This window comes from Lepidochelys olivacea, assembly GCF_965140295.1.
Source record: "Lepidochelys olivacea isolate rLepOli2 genome assembly, chromosome: 4".
Lineage (NCBI taxonomy): Eukaryota > Metazoa > Chordata > Testudines > Cheloniidae > Lepidochelys > Lepidochelys olivacea.
The window spans coordinates 7,565,672-7,584,315 of record NC_140414.1 but is presented as its reverse complement, the minus strand read 5'-3'; the positions used below and the strand labels follow the sequence as shown (position 1 = coordinate 7,584,315).

Sequence of the window (18,644 nt, the reverse complement as noted above, 5' to 3'; positions counted from 1 at the left end):
GTTGCACTGTTTGCATTTTGCATGCATGCCTGTCTTACCCACAGGTAGAGGAACTTCATTAAAATATTCCCAAACTGGGTCTCTCTTACGGCTTGCTGCCGTTATAGGTTTTCCCTTCTAGTGAGAGAATGGTATGGTAGATCTCAAATCAGTGAAGGCCACTCTCAGACCTCAAGACTTCTGCAATATGCTGCTCAAACAGTTTCACTTTTGTTTCTACTGCCTGTCCCTCCCTTCTCACATTTATCTCCAGACTTCTTCTCCTTGTCCACCTCTATTCCGCCCCCAACAATCATCTATTCATTGATCTTTTTGAAACTTTGCACTTTTAGAGAGAGGTAAGGGATTGACTCTGTGTACACACATTTGCAGAGGGGCAATAGGGTTGAGGTCTGTTATTTCTCACCTCGATATATTATTTATTTTTTTAAAAACATTTTTGCTGTTAACAAGCATGTTATCGCTGGAGATACAAATCCACAGTTTGAGAACTGCAAAACTAAGCATCTCTGATGGTACTTTCTAGACTGAGCACTGAGTCCCTAAATTAACCTAAATAATCTATACAGAAGCCCCTGGAGCCACATAAGATTGGGTCCCTAATCCATGAACTATTGGAACTCATTTACAAAACTTTTCTTAAACATGACATGAATATATTGTCTCATATTATAGAATTAGAATTTATAATCCCTATTCCATGATGAGATATCTTTGAGCTATAATGTATCTTAATTAAAACGATCTTTAGATGGTTTTTTCCTCAAAAAGCATTTTATCAAAAAAAAATCTGATTTTAAATTTAAAAAATCAGATGTTTTATTTTTTTTTAAAAAATCATTGATTTTTATCCACCCTGGTTTGCTGTATATTCATGGTTATGTACATAAGCATGGTGTACCAAGACACCTGCAATCTTTGGGCACAGAGCCAGAGAAAGACAGCCCTCCTACAAATGGAGCACAGTCCCTTGTTCTGCATGATGCACTGCACTTCCTCCCCCAATTTTTAAATGTTTGACTTTTTGGAATCTGAATTAAAAATGTTAGCATGTGTTTTAAAAAATGAACATGCATTTCTGCATGCATTCAGGTTTTATGTATGTATGAAATTTCCCAGCCTGAATATTTGCACTGAGCGTTGTGTACACAACTGCACATACATTTCTAAAAAATTGGGCCATTATTTAGTTAGCACCACTATGAGAGGGTGATCTGTAGCTGTCTGGATCTCTCCCCCTCCCCCCACCTGATCTGGATTGTCATGCACAAATACATCCACTTGGGATGGCTAGTAACAGCTGTGGGAAGTCAGTTGCACCAGTTCAACCTGTCAATTTAAAAATAAAGTGTATAACAGCATTGCTATTATCAAGTGCTGAAAAATCCTGAGACAGGCCCCAAAAATCATGAGATTGGCTCAAATCGTGATTTTAAGAATAATACATTTGAAGTTCCTTTTATTTGTCTTCTGGCTTTTGAATCCCTATGGTTAATTTTTTTCCAGTTTCTTGGAGATTCTGGTATAGTTACCTGACTCCAGGGTCTAAGGCTTCAGAAAAACCCCAACACATCAGATATTGCAAGCCACACGATAAACTCATGGGCATTGGCAACACTAGGACAGAAGCGTCAGTAGAAGTATGGAGTATAGCTAGCCAGGAATTTGTTTTCGGGTAAAAAAAAAATTTTTTTTTACAAAAATGAAAAGAACGCATTTGTCTCCTTTTCTACAATTTATTTGAGTTTTTGTTGAAAAACCAGAAAACACAAAAAATGTGGCCACTCTGACAAAATGTTTGGTTTTACAGAACATTTTTACCTGACTAGCCAAATTTTTCATTTTCAAAATTTTGTTGTTTTTAATGAAAACCCCCCAAATGTTTCAAACAGACATCTCCTTCAAAAATTACTAGTTGGGTTGGGGGTGGGGGGGAAAGAAAGCCGTTAAAAGAAACAAACCAACAAACATTTTGAACAAAAAATATCAACCCATCCTAGCTAGGAGTGCTAGCCAAGGAGCATTGTTCTGGAGCTGGCTAGAGAGCCAAGGTCCTCAGGCTATGTAGGGAGACTGGTGGTGTTGATATCCTGTGCTGTGTATTGTTTTTGTTCTGTTCATTTTCTCCATACTGTTGTGGGTGCGAAGGACACCTTATTCTCTCCCCCTCCCCCCCCCCCCCCCCCCCGCACTCCCGCCCAATAAAAATCCCACAGCTACCCCAACAATAAAAATCTGGACAACCTCTTAGTATATCTGTTACAACCAAGGATCTTTGCAGTGATGTTAAGATAGACTCAGGAAGCAGACCTGTTGAAAGCCTCTGGGTAAGGATAAAAGAGGTAAAAAAAACCCAAGGGTGATGTCTACTATAGACCAGTGGTAGCTGTCTACTATAGACCACCTAACCAGGAAGAAAAGATGAAGCTTTTTTAAAAAACTAGTAAAATCATCCGTAACACAGAACTTGGCAGTGGTGGGGGACTTCAACTACCCAAACATCTGTTGGGAAAATAATACAGCAGGGTACAGATTACAACAAGATATCCAACAAGTTCTTGGAATACATTGGAAGCAACATTTTTTGTAAATAACAGAAGATGGAGAAAGTGAGTAGGGGAGAGGCTATTCTAGATTTGATTTTGACAAATAGCGGGAAACTAGTTGAAAATTTGAAGGTGGAAGGCAGCTTGGGTGAAAGTGATTATGAAATGACGGAGTTCATGATTCTAAGGAATGGTAGGAGGGAAAAGAGCAGAATAAAGATAATGGATTTCAAGAAGGCAGACTTTAGCAAACTCAGAGAATTGATACATAAGAACCTATGGGAAGCAAGTCTGAGGGAGAAAAAGAGTTCAGGCGAGTTGGCAGTTTTTTAAAGAGACGTTAGTAAGGGCTCAAGAGCAAAGTATATCAATACATAGGAAAGATAGGAAGTGTGATAAGAGACTCCCCTGGCTTAAACAGAGATCTTCAATGACCTGAAACTCAAAAAAGAGTCATACAAAAAGTGGAAACTAGGTCAAATTACTTCCCAAAGAGTGAATATAAAATAAACACAAGCATGTAGGGACAAAATTAGAAAGGCCAAGGCAAAAAACAAGATTAAACTAGCTAGGGGCATAAAGGGCAACAAGAAAACATTTTACAAATACATTAGAAGCAAGAGGAAGACCAAGGCTTTTGATACTGTCTCACATGACCTTCTCATAAACAAATTAGAGAAATATAACCCTGACGAACGTACTATAAAGTGGGATCACAACTGGTTGGAAAACCATACTCAAGAGACTAGTTATCAATGGTTTGCAATTAAGCTGGAAAGAGACACTGAATGAGGACCAGCAGGGATCTGTCCTGGATCTGATAGTCAGTTTATTTATAAATGATTTGGATAATGGCATAGAAAGTACACTTACAAAGTTTGCAGACAAAAGTATGAACGCAAAGCACAACGCTTCTGAAGGGCTAATTAATTGGACAAATACAAAATGGGAAACAACTGCTTAGGAAGGAGTACTGCAGAAAAGGATCTGGGGGGTTATAGTTGATCACAAACTAAATATGAGTCATCAGTGTAATACTGTTGCAAAAAGAGTGAACATCATTCTGGGATGTATTAGCAGGAGTGTTGTAAGCAAGATATGAGAAGTAATTCTTCTGCTCTACTCCACATTGGTAAGCCCTCAACCGAAGTAGTTGTGTCCAGTTCTGGGTACCACACTTTGGGAAAGATGTGGACAAACTGGAGAAAGGCCAGAGGAGAGCCAAAAATATTATTAAAGGTCTAGAAAACAGTGACCTACAAGGAAAGATTGAAAAAATAATTGGAGTTTAGTCTGGAGAAGAGAGGACTGAGCGGGGACACAAATATGTAAAAGGTTGTTGTAAAGAGGAGGATGATAAATGATTCTCCTTAACCCATGAGGACAGGACAAGAAATAATGTGCTTAAATTTGCAGCAAGGGAGGTTTAGGTTGGACATTAGGAAAAAATTTCCTAATTATAAGGATAGTTAACCACAGGAATAAATTGCTCAGGGAGGTTGTGGAGTCTCTGTCATTGGAGGTTTTTTAGAACGGGGTGGGCAAACTACAGCCTGCAGGATTGCTACCCCCGTGGCACCTTGGGCCCCGTGCCGCTCCCGGAAGCGGCCAGCACCATGTCCCAGGGATGGTATAGAAGATAATACTTAGTCTTGCCTCAATGCAAGGGACTGGACTATAGATGACCTATTGAGGTCTCTTCCAGGCCTACATTTCTATGATTGATAGGTGCATACAAGACACCAATTCCTCTTTTTAGCAATTTACAGTCTAAATAGGGATGCACAAATGACAAGAGATCATGCTTGGTGAGGGGAAGAAGGGGAGAGAACAAGGAGTAGATATTCCAGAGGAATATGTATTTGCTTATGGGCAGAAGATCCTGAATTATGCACTATTTTGTCAGTTGGGATTGGATTTTTTTTCAGTGAATCACTTGTAATTAGTGAAAATAACTTGTATGGTGGATCATCCTAAACTGTTCAGAAGAATCCTTGTTTAAGGAGTAATTTGAGTGAAGGAAATATGATCAAATGGAAACAAAGTTTGAAACTATTCCAAACTTAACGTGCATCACGGAAGAAGATGTAGCTGTGTGAGGAACAAACAAAGGGAGCAGCCAAGTGTCTGGTTTATACTGAGTAAAGGCAATGAGTGGAAAGAGATAAGATCACAAATGTAAGCAGAAGCAGAATATTTTTAGAGCCTTTAAAGCAAGGATGAGAAACATGAGGAGAAGGTGTCTTTTGGCAGCAGCATTTGTATGGGCTGAGGCCTTCCATGACAACTGACCCAAGGTGCAGAGAAGAGTGTTGACACGATGATTTGAAGTAAGGTTAGATTTTTAGAGCTGTAGAGGAAGTAGTAATAGGGTGGATTGGGGGTGGGGGTATATGCTGGTGTTTGGGGATTGTGGGGATAGTGACATTATGAACAATTAAAAAAAAAGGAGTGAGGGGGGAAGAGTTAAGGGAGGTGGGAGAAGAGATCAATTCTGGTGATGCTAGGTTTGCACTGGCAGCAGGACATTCAGGATTGAGATGTTTTGGAATCAGAGCTACAAGACAGAATTTTTAAAAAACCTGAAGTACAATGAAGAGCTTTATAGTTACCAAATTATACTAGCATCTCTCATAACACTTTCATTACTAACTCAAGGAGCAGCTACTTGAAGAGGGAAGTAGATGCTTTAATTTCCCTTTGGTTGCCATAAAGTTGACTGCTATCTCTCTCTTTAAAAATATGGGAGAAGTTGCAGTCTCCCAAAATCTTTTCTCATGGATTCCCAGAGTCACTCATGCAGACCTGGTGGCAGTAATTTGACTCTCTGTAACTTAATTTTTTTAAATTTAAGAACTATAGCCAAGATGTCCAAAGATAGGATCTTAAAGTTAGGCTTCTGAGTTTATGCAAAACTTCCTAAATAAGTTACCAGACTCTCAAAAGTGCTGAAGTCAGCGGGAGCTGCATAGGGTTGCCAACCCTCCCGGTTTCTCCGGGAGTCTCCTGGAATCTGGCTCTATCTCCCGGAGGCTACAGAAGCCAATCCGGGAGATTTTAGGCTGCTAAAAGTCTGGCGGTGCAGTGAGGCTAAGGCAGGCTCCTTGCCTGTCCTGGCCCCACGCCGCTTCCGGAAGCGGCCAGCACATCCCTGCTCCCTTGCGGCCCCAGGGTGCGGGGGCAGGAGAACTCCGCAACTCCCATTGGCTGGGAACTGCAGGCAATGGGCGCTGCGGGGCAGGGGCAGCACGCAGGCCGCTTCCGGGAGTGGCATGGGGCCAGGGTAGGCAGAGAGACTGCCTTAGCCCCACTGCGCCAGCAACCAGGAGCCCCCGAGGTAAGTGCCACCCAGCTGGAGCCCACATCCCTCACCCCCTCCTGCACCCTAACCTCCTGCCCCAGGCTCAGCCTGGAGCCCCCTACTAAACTCCAAACCCCTCGGCCCTAGCCCACACCTCAACCCCCTGTCTCAGCCTGGTGCAAGTGAGTGAGGGTGGGGGAGAGCAAGCGACAGAGGCAACGGGGATGAAGTGAGTGGGGTGGTGCCTCGGAGATGGGGCAGGGCAAGGGGCGGGGCAAGGGTGTTTGGGTTTGTGTGATTAGACAGTTGGCAACCCTAAGCTGCAGAGTGTTCAGCATTTTGAAAATAAGATTGGTGACTTGGCTCCTGTGTTTCGAACCCTTTGCCTTTTATTAAACGACTCTCATCCTTTTTTATGCATCGGTTTTGGTGTTCATTAACTTTGGCTGCTCCTCTCATTTTGTGGGCTGCATAAATTACAAACTGCCTATGTACTCTGCCTCCGTCTTACTTTCTGTTGTTTCTCTTTGCAGTCCACTCCTTTGCATCTAGCAGCAGGCTATAACAGAGTTCGAATAGTCCAGCTTTTGCTTCAGCATGGTGCTGATGTTCATGCAAAGGACAAGGGGTATGTATATTGGTTTTTAATTAATTCTCTGGTTTCACTAGTTAGTTACATTTTAAGAATTATTTTTATCATTGTTCTGTTGTATGTTGTAATTCAGTCTGTATCTGAAAATGAGTTAATCTAAAATTGGAGATGAGAATTGGGGCACAGTTGTTTCCAGAATCAAAATTTTGTTTTTGTGGTAAATAATCTTTTGTAAAAGCCCAAGTGAGGATTGAAGTGGGATAGTGTGCTCCTTAGTTATGTAGATCTTCTATTTTATGGATTATTCCTTCATTAAATAAGTGCATTTTGAAATCTATATTGCTTGGTTCTTTATGGGTCCGCTGTGTTATTGGAAATTCTGTGCACAATTTTGAGTGTTGATGGACTTCTGGTATTATTTTGGCAATAAAAAATGAACGCAAGGTGTGACAGACAAGAGGCATATTCAGTTACACTTTTCTGTGACCTGATTATTTTGTCAGGTATATGCATGTCAGCTCCATGAGATTTGCACGTGCACAACTGATGAGATAAACAAGCACCTAGTTTCACAGCTATTACCAGCAGTAAACATCATAGGAAGAGAAGACAGCAGAGCAGTCTTTTCTAAGGTGAATTAACATATTTCATAGATTACTCAGGCTAGTTAAGTCCAAAGCTGACTGCAAAGAGTTACAAAGGGATCTCAGAAAAACTGGGTGAGTGGGCAAGAAAGTGGCAGATGAAATTCAGTGTTGATAAGTGCAAAGTAATCCACAGTAGAAAACAAAATCCCAACTATATATACACTATGGTGGGATCTAAATTAGCTATTACCACTGAAGAAGATCTTGGAGTCATTCTGGATAGTTCTCTGAAAACATCTGTCCAATGTGCACCATCAGTCAAAAGGGCTAACAAAATGTCAGGAACCATTGGGAAAGGGATAGAAAATAAGAAAAGAAAACATAATATTGTCTCTATATAAATCCATGGTTCACCCACACCTTGAATACTGCATGCAGTTCTGGTTACGCCTTCTCAAATAAGATATAGTAGAGTTGGAAAAAGTACGGTGAAGGGCAACAAAAATGATTGCGGGTATGGAAAAGCTTCTGTATAAGGAGAGATTAAGAAGACTGGGGCTTCTTCATCTTAGAAAAGATGGCTGAGTCCTATGATAGAGGTCTGTAATAACACTAATGGGGTGGAGAAAATGAATAGGGAAGTGTTAACTTACACCTTCATGCAACACAAGAACTACGAGTCACTCAATGAAGTTAATAGACAGCAGATTTAAAACAAACAGACGGAAGTACTGCTTCACACAACACACAGTCAATCTTTAGAACTTGTTTCCAGGAGTGTTGTGAAGGCCAATAGTATAAAACAGGGGTCGGCAACCTTTCAGAAGCGGTGTGCCGAGTCTTCATTTATTCACTTTAATGTAAGGGTTTCGCATGCCAGTCATACATTTTAACGTTTTTTAGAGGGTCTCTCTCTATAAGTCTCTATATTATATAACTAAACTATTGTCGTATGTAAAGTAAACAAGGTTTTCAAAATGTTTAAGAAGCGTCATTTAAAATTACATTAAAATGCTGATCTTACGCCGCTGGCCCACTCAACCCGTTGTCAGCCTGGGGTTCTGTTCACCTAGGCCAGCAGCAGGCTGATGGGGGCCGGCGGCCGGGACCCTGGCGGGCAAGGAGCCGGCAGCCAGAACCCCAGACTGCCAGCGGGCTGAGAGGGGCCGGTGGCCGGGACCCCAGACCGGCAGTGGGCTGAGTCGCTCAGCCCGCTGCCAACCTGGGATTCCGTCCACCGGCTCCTTCCAGCCAGAGTCCCGGCTGCCGGCTCCGCTCAGCCCACTGCCGGTCTGGGATCCCGGCCCTGCCCCCATGGAGTGGGTACCTACCTTCTCACTGGCTCTAGCCCATTCTCTTCCTCTCTCTCTGCACTGAGCTGAGGGTGGGAGTGCACTGAGCACAGGGCTGGGGGTGAAGGAGCAGGCTGGGGGTTGCGGTGCAGGGTTTGGCCAGGAGCTAGAATGCGGGAGCAGGCTCAGGGTTGGAGCAGGAGGTTTGGATGTGGAGTGCCTACTTGGGCAGCTTCCATTTGGTGCGAGGGGTGCAAGTGGGAATGTGGGGGGTGGTGCAGGAGCTCCCGTTTGGTGCTCAGGGTGGGGGTGGGAATGTGGGGGGTGCAAGAGTCAGGGCATGGGTGTGGGGGGGCTGGGTATGTGTGAGGGGTGCAGGAGTCAGGGCTGGGGGCATGTGAGGAGGGTGCAGGAGTCAGGTCAGAGGGCTGGGGGCATGAGAGAGGGTGCAGGAGTCAGGGCATGGGGTGTGAGGGGGCTGGGTATGTGTGGGGGTGCAGGGGTCAGGGCAGAGGGCTGGTAGTGTGTGTGGGGGGGTGCAGGGGTCAGGGCTGGGGTGTGTGGGGGGGTGTAGGGGTCAGGGCAGAGGGCTGGGGTGTGTGGGGGGGTGCAGGGGTCAGGGCAGAGGGCTGGTAGTATGTGGGGGGGTGCAGGGATCAGGGCTGGGGTGTGTGGGGGGGTGTAGGGGTCAGGGCAGAGGGCTGGGGTGTGGGCTAGGGTTGTGGGGGCACTTCCAGCCCCCTGCCCAGAGCAGCTATAACGAACTTGCTTTGGCCTCGAGTATTTCTGTTATTAATAGTCACGTCCTGCCCCCTGACTGACCCCTCAGAATGCCCGACCCATCCAAACCCCTCCGCTCCTCGTCCCCTGACTACCCCCTCCAGAGACCCTCCTCCCCTAACCACCCCTCCCAAGAGCCCACCCCCCTATCTAAGCCCCCCTGCTCCTTGTCTCCTGACCGCCCCCTCCAGAGACCCCACCCCGTCCCTAATCACCCCCAGGACCCCACCCTCTACCCAATCCCCCTGCTCCCTGTCCCCTAACTGCCCCGACCCCTATCCACACCCCTGCCCCCTGACAGGCCCCCCAGGACTCCCACGCCCTATCCAACGCTCCCATCCCCTGACCGCCCTGCCCCCAGAACCTCCGAACCATTCAACCCCCCCGCTCCCTGTCCCCTGACCGCCCCCCGAGACCCTCTGTCCCTTATCCAACCCCTCGGCCCCGGCCCGGCCCCCTTAACATGCCGCTCAGAGCAGCATGTCAGAGCCTGATGCGCTGATCCGCTGGAGTGCAAAGCCCCGCCCCCCAGATCGCTGCTTTCCGCATTATATCCAAATTCATGTTATATCGGGTCACGTTATATCAGGGTAGAGGTATAATTATGAATGCAGTGAGTGCTATTTCTTAACATTAATGTATAGTAGATTAAACACTTATGTTACATTACTCAAAAATGTTTTTATGCTATTCTTAATCAGCGCATTATTCTGAAAATAAATGTAAATGTATTTGGTTAAGATTCCATTTGATTTTGAAATCTGCTAATTTTACAGCCTGAAAATACTTCAAAAGTCTTTGAAAATGCTTCCTAGATATGTAATTTTGTTTTGTTTTATTTAATCTAGCGGACTTGTACCTCTTCATAATGCATGTTCATATGGACATTATGAAGTCACAGAATTGTTACTTAAGGTAAGTGGAGAAATGGAAGAAAACATGAGCATTGCAATATTGCAAAATTATGGAGAGAGATAGTTACATCATACAATAGTTAAGACTGTAGCCTTATTTCTGTTTTTTTTTTAAAAAAAATTGTGATTTTCACACCTGTAATATATTATTTCAGTTGTGTGGGGCTTTGGGCCTTTAGACATACACCTGTACCACTGAATTAAGTATGTGTTTTTTCCGCATAATCTCGGCAGACAAGCATTAGAATTTAGTTAACTGGAATTTTTTTGAAACAAAGGTGTCTCAATAAAAATTAAGTTCATTGCAAAGTTCAGATTTTGGTAGATGAAGATAAATCAATTATTTTTCATTTCATTTGAAAATAACTTAATGAGTGTTAAAGTTATAAAAATGAAAACCTTGTGATCTTTGTCATGGTTATCTCTTATTACTAACATAAAAATTTCTTTCCCACTCCTAGCATGGAGCCTGTGTTAATGCTATGGATCTCTGGCAGTTTACCCCCTTACATGAAGCTGCTTCCAAGAATCGTGTAGAAGTCTGCTCTTTGTTGCTTAGTCATGGTGCAGATCCAACACTGGTCAACTGCCATGGCAAGAGTGCTGTCGATATGGCTCCAACACCTGAGCTAAGGGAGAGACTGACTTGTATGTATTTCAACCGTGAAATAATTATTAATATAAACTGACTCACCTTTCAACCCAGTTCCTTGTTAGTAATGGGAAATGCAAAACAACAGGTTATAGAGATGTCCATTTCTCACTTCTAAACTTGTAGAGATCTATACATGTTCTCCTTCATGAAATTGCCTTTATTCATAGCGTTTAAGGCCAGAACGGATTGTTAGATCTTGTCTGACCTCCTGCACAACACAGGCCAGGGAATTTCACTTAGTTACCCCTGTAGTAATCCCTATAACCAGAGGCAGATTAAAGTTTTCTGGGGCCCTGGGCCAGAGCAAGGCCCCTTCCGCCTGAGGCCCCGCCCCCATTCTGCCCCTTCCATATGCAGCCCCACATCTTTCTGCCCCTTCCCCAAGGCCCACCCCTGTTCCACCCAAGGTCCCCACATTCTCCCCCTCCACTGCAGCTCTGCAACCCCTTTCCCTCCTTTCTCCCCCTCCCTCCCCTCTGCGCCCACGATACCTGAGAAGCTCTGTCCCTGCACCATGGCCCTGGGGTGCAACAAGGAATGAGAGCTCCTCCAGTCCCTGGCCGCAGCGGGGGTCTGGGTGACCAGGGTCAGGGCACTGGAGCTTCTCCCACCTTGCCTCCCCCCCCCCAGGCTTCTGCCAAAAGCAGGGTTCTGCTGAGGGAGGAGGGGGCGGGGGAGGGGGCTTCCCCTGTGTCACCTCTTCTGCTTGGGGGAGAGGAGGCTTCCCACGGCTTCTGCTGGGGACAAGGTCTCTGCTGGTTAGGGCTTTCCCTGTCCTGTGACTTCTGATGAGGATGGGGCCTCTGGGTGGGGAGGGGTTTCCCCCATCCCACAGCTTCTGATGGGGATTGGGTCAGGCTGGGGCCGCTGGAAGGAAGGGGGAGCTTCCCCCACAGCTTCTGCCAGGGCTGCGGGTGTTGGGGGGGGATTCCCCCACCTACCCAGAGTTGCTGCCAGGGCATGGAGTTGGGGCCTGCAGTTTCTCCCACCCTGCCGGCCTAGTGGCCGGAGCTCCAGGCTTCTGCTGCCCTGCGGGGGATTTTTCCCGGACCCCGCCCCACAATCGGCCAGGCCCCCAGGGGGCTAATCCGCCACTGCCTATCACTTGGGTTTGACTAAAGCATATCTTCCAGAAAGCCATCCAATCTTGATCTAAAGACTTCAAGAGATAGAGAATCCACCACTTTCCTTGGTAGTCTGTTCCAATCACTCTCTCTGTTAAAAATGTGTGCTTTAATTCTGATCTGAATTTGGCTGGTGTGAATTTATAGCCACTTGTTCTTGTTATGCCTGCCCCCGGTAGATTAAAAGGCCATTTGGTACTCAGTATTTTCTTCCCATGAAGATACTTCTACGCTGTAGTTAAGTCTCCTCTGGATCTTCTCGTTGACAAGCTAAGCAACTGAGCTCTGTTCGTCTCTCGCACTAAGGCATTTTTTACAGCCCTTAAATCATTTGTGATTCATCTCTGCACCCTCTTCAGATTTTCAGCATCCTTTTTAAAACGTGGGTACCAGCACTACACACAGTCTTCCAGTATCTGTCTCACCAATTCCGTCTACAGAGGTAAAATCACTTCCTCACTCCTACTCACTGTTTATACATCCAAGAATCGCACTGGTCCTCTTTGCCACAGTATTGCAGTGGAAGCTTATCTTGCATTGCTTCTCTACTATGACCCCAAAATGCTTTTCATTAGAGCTTGTCAAATGATTAACAAAATTAATTGCGCTTAATCGTGAGATTAAAAAATAATTGCAATTAATTGCAGTTTTCATCTCACTGTTAAACAATAATAGAATACTGTTTGTTTAAATATTTGTTGATGTTTTCTACATTTTCAAATATATTGATTTCAATTACAACACAGAATACAAAGTGTACAGTGCTCACTTTATATTTTTATTACAAATACTTGCACTGTAAAAAGATAAACAAAAAAGTAGTATATTTCTATTCACCTCATACAAGTACTGTAGTGCTCTTTATCGTGAAAGTGCGACTTACAAATGTAGAATTTTTTTTTACATAACTACACTCAAAAATAAAACAGGGTAAAACTTTACAGCCTAAGGATTCACTCAGTCCTACTTCTTGTTCAGCCAATCGCCAAGACAAATAAGTTTGTTTACATTTACAGGAGATAATGCTGCCTGCTTCTAATTTACAAGGCCACTTGAAAATGAGAACAGATGTTTGCATGGCACTGTTGTAGCTGGCATTGCAAGGTATTTATGTGCCAGATATGCTAAATATTTGTACGACCCTTCATGCTTCGACCACCATTCCAGAGGACATGCTTCCATGCTGATGACAGGTTCTGTTCAGTAACGATCCAAAGCAGTGCAGACTGATGCATGTTCATTTCCATCATCTGAGTCAGATGCCACCAAGAGAAGATTGATTTTCTTTTTAGGTGGTTCGGGTTCTGTAGTTTCCAAATCAGAGTATTGCTCTTGTAAGACTTCTGACGGCATGTCCCACACCTCATCCCTCTCAGATTTTGGAAAGCACTTCAGGTTCTTATCCCTTGGGTCCAATGCTGTAGCTCTCTTTAGAAATCTCATCCTGGTACCTTCTTCGTGTTTGGTCAAATATGCAATGAAGGCATTCTTAAGTCGAACAATATATGATCGGTCATCATCCGAGCCTGCCATAACACAAAATATATGGCAGAATGTGGGTAAAAGCAGGAGACGTATAATTGTCCCCCAAGGAGTTCAGTCACAAATTTAATTAACACATTTGTTTAACAAGAGTCATCAGCATGGAAGCATGTCCTCTGGAATGGTGGTCGAAGCATGAAACTTCTGTCACCTGCTACTCAGTACTCTGACACACCCCATTCTGACAGCTCCATTGGCACCGCCATTTGTGGAAGTCTCCAATTCTGAGGATACAAATGTTTGGCGTGGCCTGCCACTCCTGTTTCAGAAGCACAACTACTGAAGGGTTCCGACGGCACCATGACAGTTTCCCACTTTGTCTTACCCACAGAGGTAGTACCCAACTCTTTGAGCACAGGCTCAACAGCAGCAGGATCAACTGGGTTGGTCATATTGGAGCTCATGGCCTCAGTATTCACCTTGAGAGTGGTCCCGTTCAACTTGGGAGGATTCCCCATCTTGCCCCGACAACCTTAGTCCGGTTAGACGTTCGGACATGGGGTTAGACGATGCACCGATTAGCCCGATTCTTATGGTACTGGCAGATCTGGAGAGATTCCCTTTGTCGTCTCCAAATGTTGCCGTGTCATCAACACCTTCCTCCCCACCAGACTACTGACGGTTTCAAGAGCTCCTACGGAGGCTAGCCAATGCTCTTGAGATCCTACTAGAAGAGGTGCAGGACAGTCATCATCATCATCTACTAGACATTCTGCACACATCAGTACTGGCAACGGTGGCTCTACCAATCAATGAGGCCATTCTTTAACCAGACCGCAACATGTGGCATACCTTGGCCATATGCACACTGACTCCGAAGGGGGCCGAGAAAAGATGGGCCGAGAGAAGATACTACGTCCCCCCTAAGGGGGCAGAATTTCTATTTTCACACCCTCCACCTAACTCCTTGGTGATACAGGCTGTGTTGGAGTAGACGAAACAACACCAGTGCTCCACCCTGGCAGACAGGGAGGGTAAGGCACTGAACCTTATGAGTCAAAGGTCTTCTCTGCTGGACTACAGTTCTGGATCTCTGACTACTTGGCACTGATGGCCAAGTATGACTTTATAAACTCTGGCCGGATGGAAGAATTTACAGACAAGTTACCCCAACAGGATCATAATCATTTTTACAGGAAAGCAAGTTGGTCACCATATCCATACTTCAAGCTGCAGTTGATTCAGCGGACATATCCTCACGTGTGTTAGCAATGGGAAGTGTCATGAAGAGGGAATCCTGGTTACAGTCCTCAGCTTTCCCTAGAGAGGTACAAAACACAATACAAGGACCTTCCATTTGACGAGTCAGACCTCTTGAACCAGAAAACTGATGATTACTTACACTCACTAAAAATCTCTAGAGCCAACTTACAATCCGTGGGCATTTGGAACCAAAAAGAAAAATTTTATAGCCCACTGCAAAGCCGATGCTGTAGAACAGCCCATTTCTATCACGAATGAGCCTTTGAGCCTCCTCAGAAGCACCGTAAGGTGCACAGAACCCATCCACCTGTTTGGGCAACACAGACCCCTGCACAACACACTCAATTGTCGTGAAAATGGTATTTCTGAGTGCGGCTAGAGAGCTGTCAACCACTCTGTATACCAATGTTCCTACCATGAACCTCTTTTGGGCGTCATCTCAAACTCTTTCTACTAGCGTGGAGAGCTATAGCAAAGGACAAGCGGACATCATTCGACGTAGCTACACCTCGAGTTTATGATATCTCCTCCATATCCCTTCCTAACCTCCCTGCTGAGATCACTCTCATGATAGTATTCTTACTAGGGCTGCCAATTAATCGCAGTTAACTCACGCGATTAACTCAAAAAAAATTAATCGCAGTTAAAACAATAATTGTGATTAATCATACTGTTAAACAATAGAATACCAATTGAAATTTATTAAATATTTTGGATGTTTTTCTACATTTTCACATATATTGTATTCTGTGTTGTAATCGAAATCAAAGTGTATATTATTTTTGATTGCAAATATTTGCACTTTAAAAATGATAAAAGAAATTGTATTTTTTATACAAGACTGTAGTGCAATCTCTTTAATTGTGAAAGTGCAACTTACAAATTTTTTTTTACATAACTGCACTCAAAACAATGTAAAATTTCTGAGCCTACAAGTCTTCTCAGTCCTACTTCTTGTTCAGCCAATTGCTAAGACAAACAAGTTTGTTTACATTTACAGGAGATAATGCTGCCCTCTTATTTACAATGTCACCAGAAAGTGAGAACAGGCATTTGCATGGCACTTTTGTAGCTGGCATTGCAAGATATTTACATGCCGGATATGCTAAACATTTGTATGCCCCTTCATGCTTCGGTCACCATTCCAGAGGACATGCTTCTGTGCTGATGACGATCGTTAAAAAAAAATGTGTTAATTAAATTTGTGACTTAACTCCTTGGGGGAGAGTTTTTTTGTACATAATTCTACATTTGTAAGTTCAACTTTCATGATAAAGAGGTTACACTACAGTACTTGTATTAGGTGAATTGAAAAATACTATTGCTTTTGTTTTTTACAGTGCAAATACTTGTAATAAAAATAAATATAAAATGAGCACTGCACACTTTGTATTCTGTGTTGTAATTGAAATCAATATATTTGAAAATATAGAAAACATCCCAAAATATTTAAATAAATGGTATTCTATTATTGTTTGACAGTGCAATTAATTACGATTAATGTTGTTAATCGTTTGACAGCCCTAAATCTTACCCTTGAGATGGACTCCCTCCTGCAGAGACTAGCAGTGTAACCAGTTCCTGCACCCTTTCAGGACACAGGGTTCTATTCCAACTACTTCCTGGTACCCAAGAAGAAGGAGGATGGAGACCCATTTTGGATCTCCAGCTCCTCAACTGCTGAATTCGCAAGCGATCATTCCTTTGCTAGAAAAAGGTATGTGGTTTATGGCTCTTGATATGCAAGACGCCTACTTCTATATCGTTGTAGACCTGACCCACGGGAGATTCCTGAGGTTCAAAATAGGACCTTGACACTTGGAACACAGGGTTCTCCCATTCAGACTTACTTCTGCTCCTTGAGTCTTCACAAAGATTTTCTCCGTGGTAGCGACTCATCTCCAGTGTCAGGGAGTCCTTGTCTTCCCCTATCTGGATGACTGGCTGCTAGCAGCGCGGTCCAGAGAGGAAGCTCAAGTATCAACATCTCAGCTTCTACTCCTCCCTAGGAGTAAACATTAATGTTGAAAAATCGACTTTAAATCGACTTATTCAGTCCCTGGAATTCATAGGAGCTCACATCGATGTGGCTTCTTCACAAGTTATCTGCCACAGGACAGATTCCAAAGCCTACTGGACCAAATAGTAACCTCTAAACCTTTGGTTTCAGCCAGGACCTGCCTTTCCCTCCTAGGGCACATGGCAGCGTACATATATGTCACGCCATTTGCCTAGCTGCATCTTTGCTGTCTACAGCTATGACTGCAAAGGATTTATTCTCTCATACACCAATTCATGAACACTAATTGTCCTGCCGGAAGACATCTCCTCACTTTGGTGGTGGAGAGACCTGCTTCAAGTCTGCTCCAGATGCCCTTCCTCCTATCTTTGCTGAGCATGACAGTCATAATGGACATGTCACTCGCAGGTGTTAGGATATAAATATTCAGGCCTGTCTGTAAAGTCCTATACTTTAAGAATTTAGGTATATGTTTATCATTTAGCTAGTTATAGAGGCATAAAAGAAAGACTTAAAATTACTGTTTTCTTGTGTAAAGGCCTTCTCTCACTGTGACAATCTAAGGCCCTGTTCTTAAGCTAAGGCCTTTGGCTAAGCAGCAGAGACAGCCATAAGCTGGGAAGCTTATGGTCACATCCTTACATTTCAAACTAGTCACACTGAAATAAGGTGCTATTGGGCTGTTAGAAATACAATCCTGTCCTGATAATGCCTATCACCTCCAGATAAAAATGGTTTAAAAAAAAAAAATTTAGTTTGATAGCATCCTATCTGGCAAGAAATCACTTCTCAATAGTTGTGGTTATGAAACCACAGAACAAGGAGTAGTGGTTGACAGAACAAGGAGTAATGGTCTCAAGTTGCAGTGGGGGAGGTTTAGGTTGGATATTAGGAAAAACTTTTTCATTAGGAGGGTGTTGAAGCACTAGAATGGGTTACCTAGGGAGGTTTTTAAGGTCAGGCTTGTCAAAGCCCTGCCTGGGATGATTTAGTTGGGGATTGGTCCTGCTTTGAGCAGGGGGTTGGACTAGATGACCTCCTGAGGTCCCTTCCAACCCTGATATTCTATGGTTCTATGAACCCTCAATTCTATATGTTTTATCTTTATGGCTCCCACTTTTCTATTGTTAATCTGTCTGGTTCTCTAATTGTTTCGGTCTGCTGTATAATTAATTTTGCTTGGTGTAAAACTAATTAAGGTGGTGGGATATAATTGGTTAGCTAATCATGTTAGGATTGGTTAGGTAAATTTCAGTAGAATGATTGGTTAAAGTATAGCTAAGAATATTACTATATAAACAGGGCAAACAGGAAATAAATTGGGATTCGAAAATAAGGAAAAAAGGACTTGAATTTAAGCTTGCTGAAAGTTCATCCCAATAAACATCCAGTTGTTTGCACCTTCGGACTTGGGATATTGTTGCTCTCTGTTCATGCAAGAAGGAGGAGGGTGAGGGAATAAGCCCTCTAACAGCAGGTTGGGGCACTCACATGGAAGATCACATGACACAAGGCATCTGGATCATGCGAGAGGTCAGGATGCACATAAACATACCAGAACTTCGGGCAGTGCACAAAGCATGTCACTTGTTCTTACCAGCTATCCACTGTCGCCACATCCTTGTCACATCAGACACCACCACCACAATATACTACGTAAACAAACAAGGAGGCATAAGATTCCCAGCGCTGGGCATGAATATGCCTGTGGAAATGGTGCATAGCATATCATACCCTTTTATCGGCAACCTCCCTGCCTGGCACCAAGAACGTGATTGCAGATGCCTTCAGCAGGAATTTTACTACCAACCATGAATAGGAATTGCCTCACACAGTAATCGTGCACATCTTTGACTGCTGTGGGATGCCTGTCAGAGACCTTTTTGCTTCACAGAATACCAGGTGCACCCAGTATTGCTGAAGAGGGGACATGGTCCCCACTCACAGAGCGACGCTCTGGTTGTCAATTAGTTGGACTTAAAGAACTATGCTTTCTCCTCCATACCACTCCTATCGTGTTCCCTCCACAAACGCTGTCGAGAGAGCAATGGCCATTTTGATTGCCCTGTTCTTGCCTTGCCAATTCTG

At 43.9% G+C, this 18,644-nt stretch overlaps 1 protein-coding gene across 2 annotated transcripts in view; it reads left to right on the top strand.

Annotated features, from left to right (window-relative positions):
• The window catches only part of TNKS (tankyrase), a 287,444-nt gene that overhangs the window by 180,644 nt on the left and 88,156 nt on the right, over positions 1-18,644 (top strand). For both annotated transcript variants that reach the window (XM_084626607.1, XM_084626606.1), the window contains exons 6-8: positions 6,381-6,475; positions 9,947-10,013; positions 10,474-10,660. In XM_084626607.1, the coding sequence (XP_084482733.1) occupies positions 6,381-6,475; positions 9,947-10,013; positions 10,474-10,660 (349 nt within the window). The remainder of the gene's footprint in view (positions 1-6,380; positions 6,476-9,946; positions 10,014-10,473; positions 10,661-18,644) is intronic.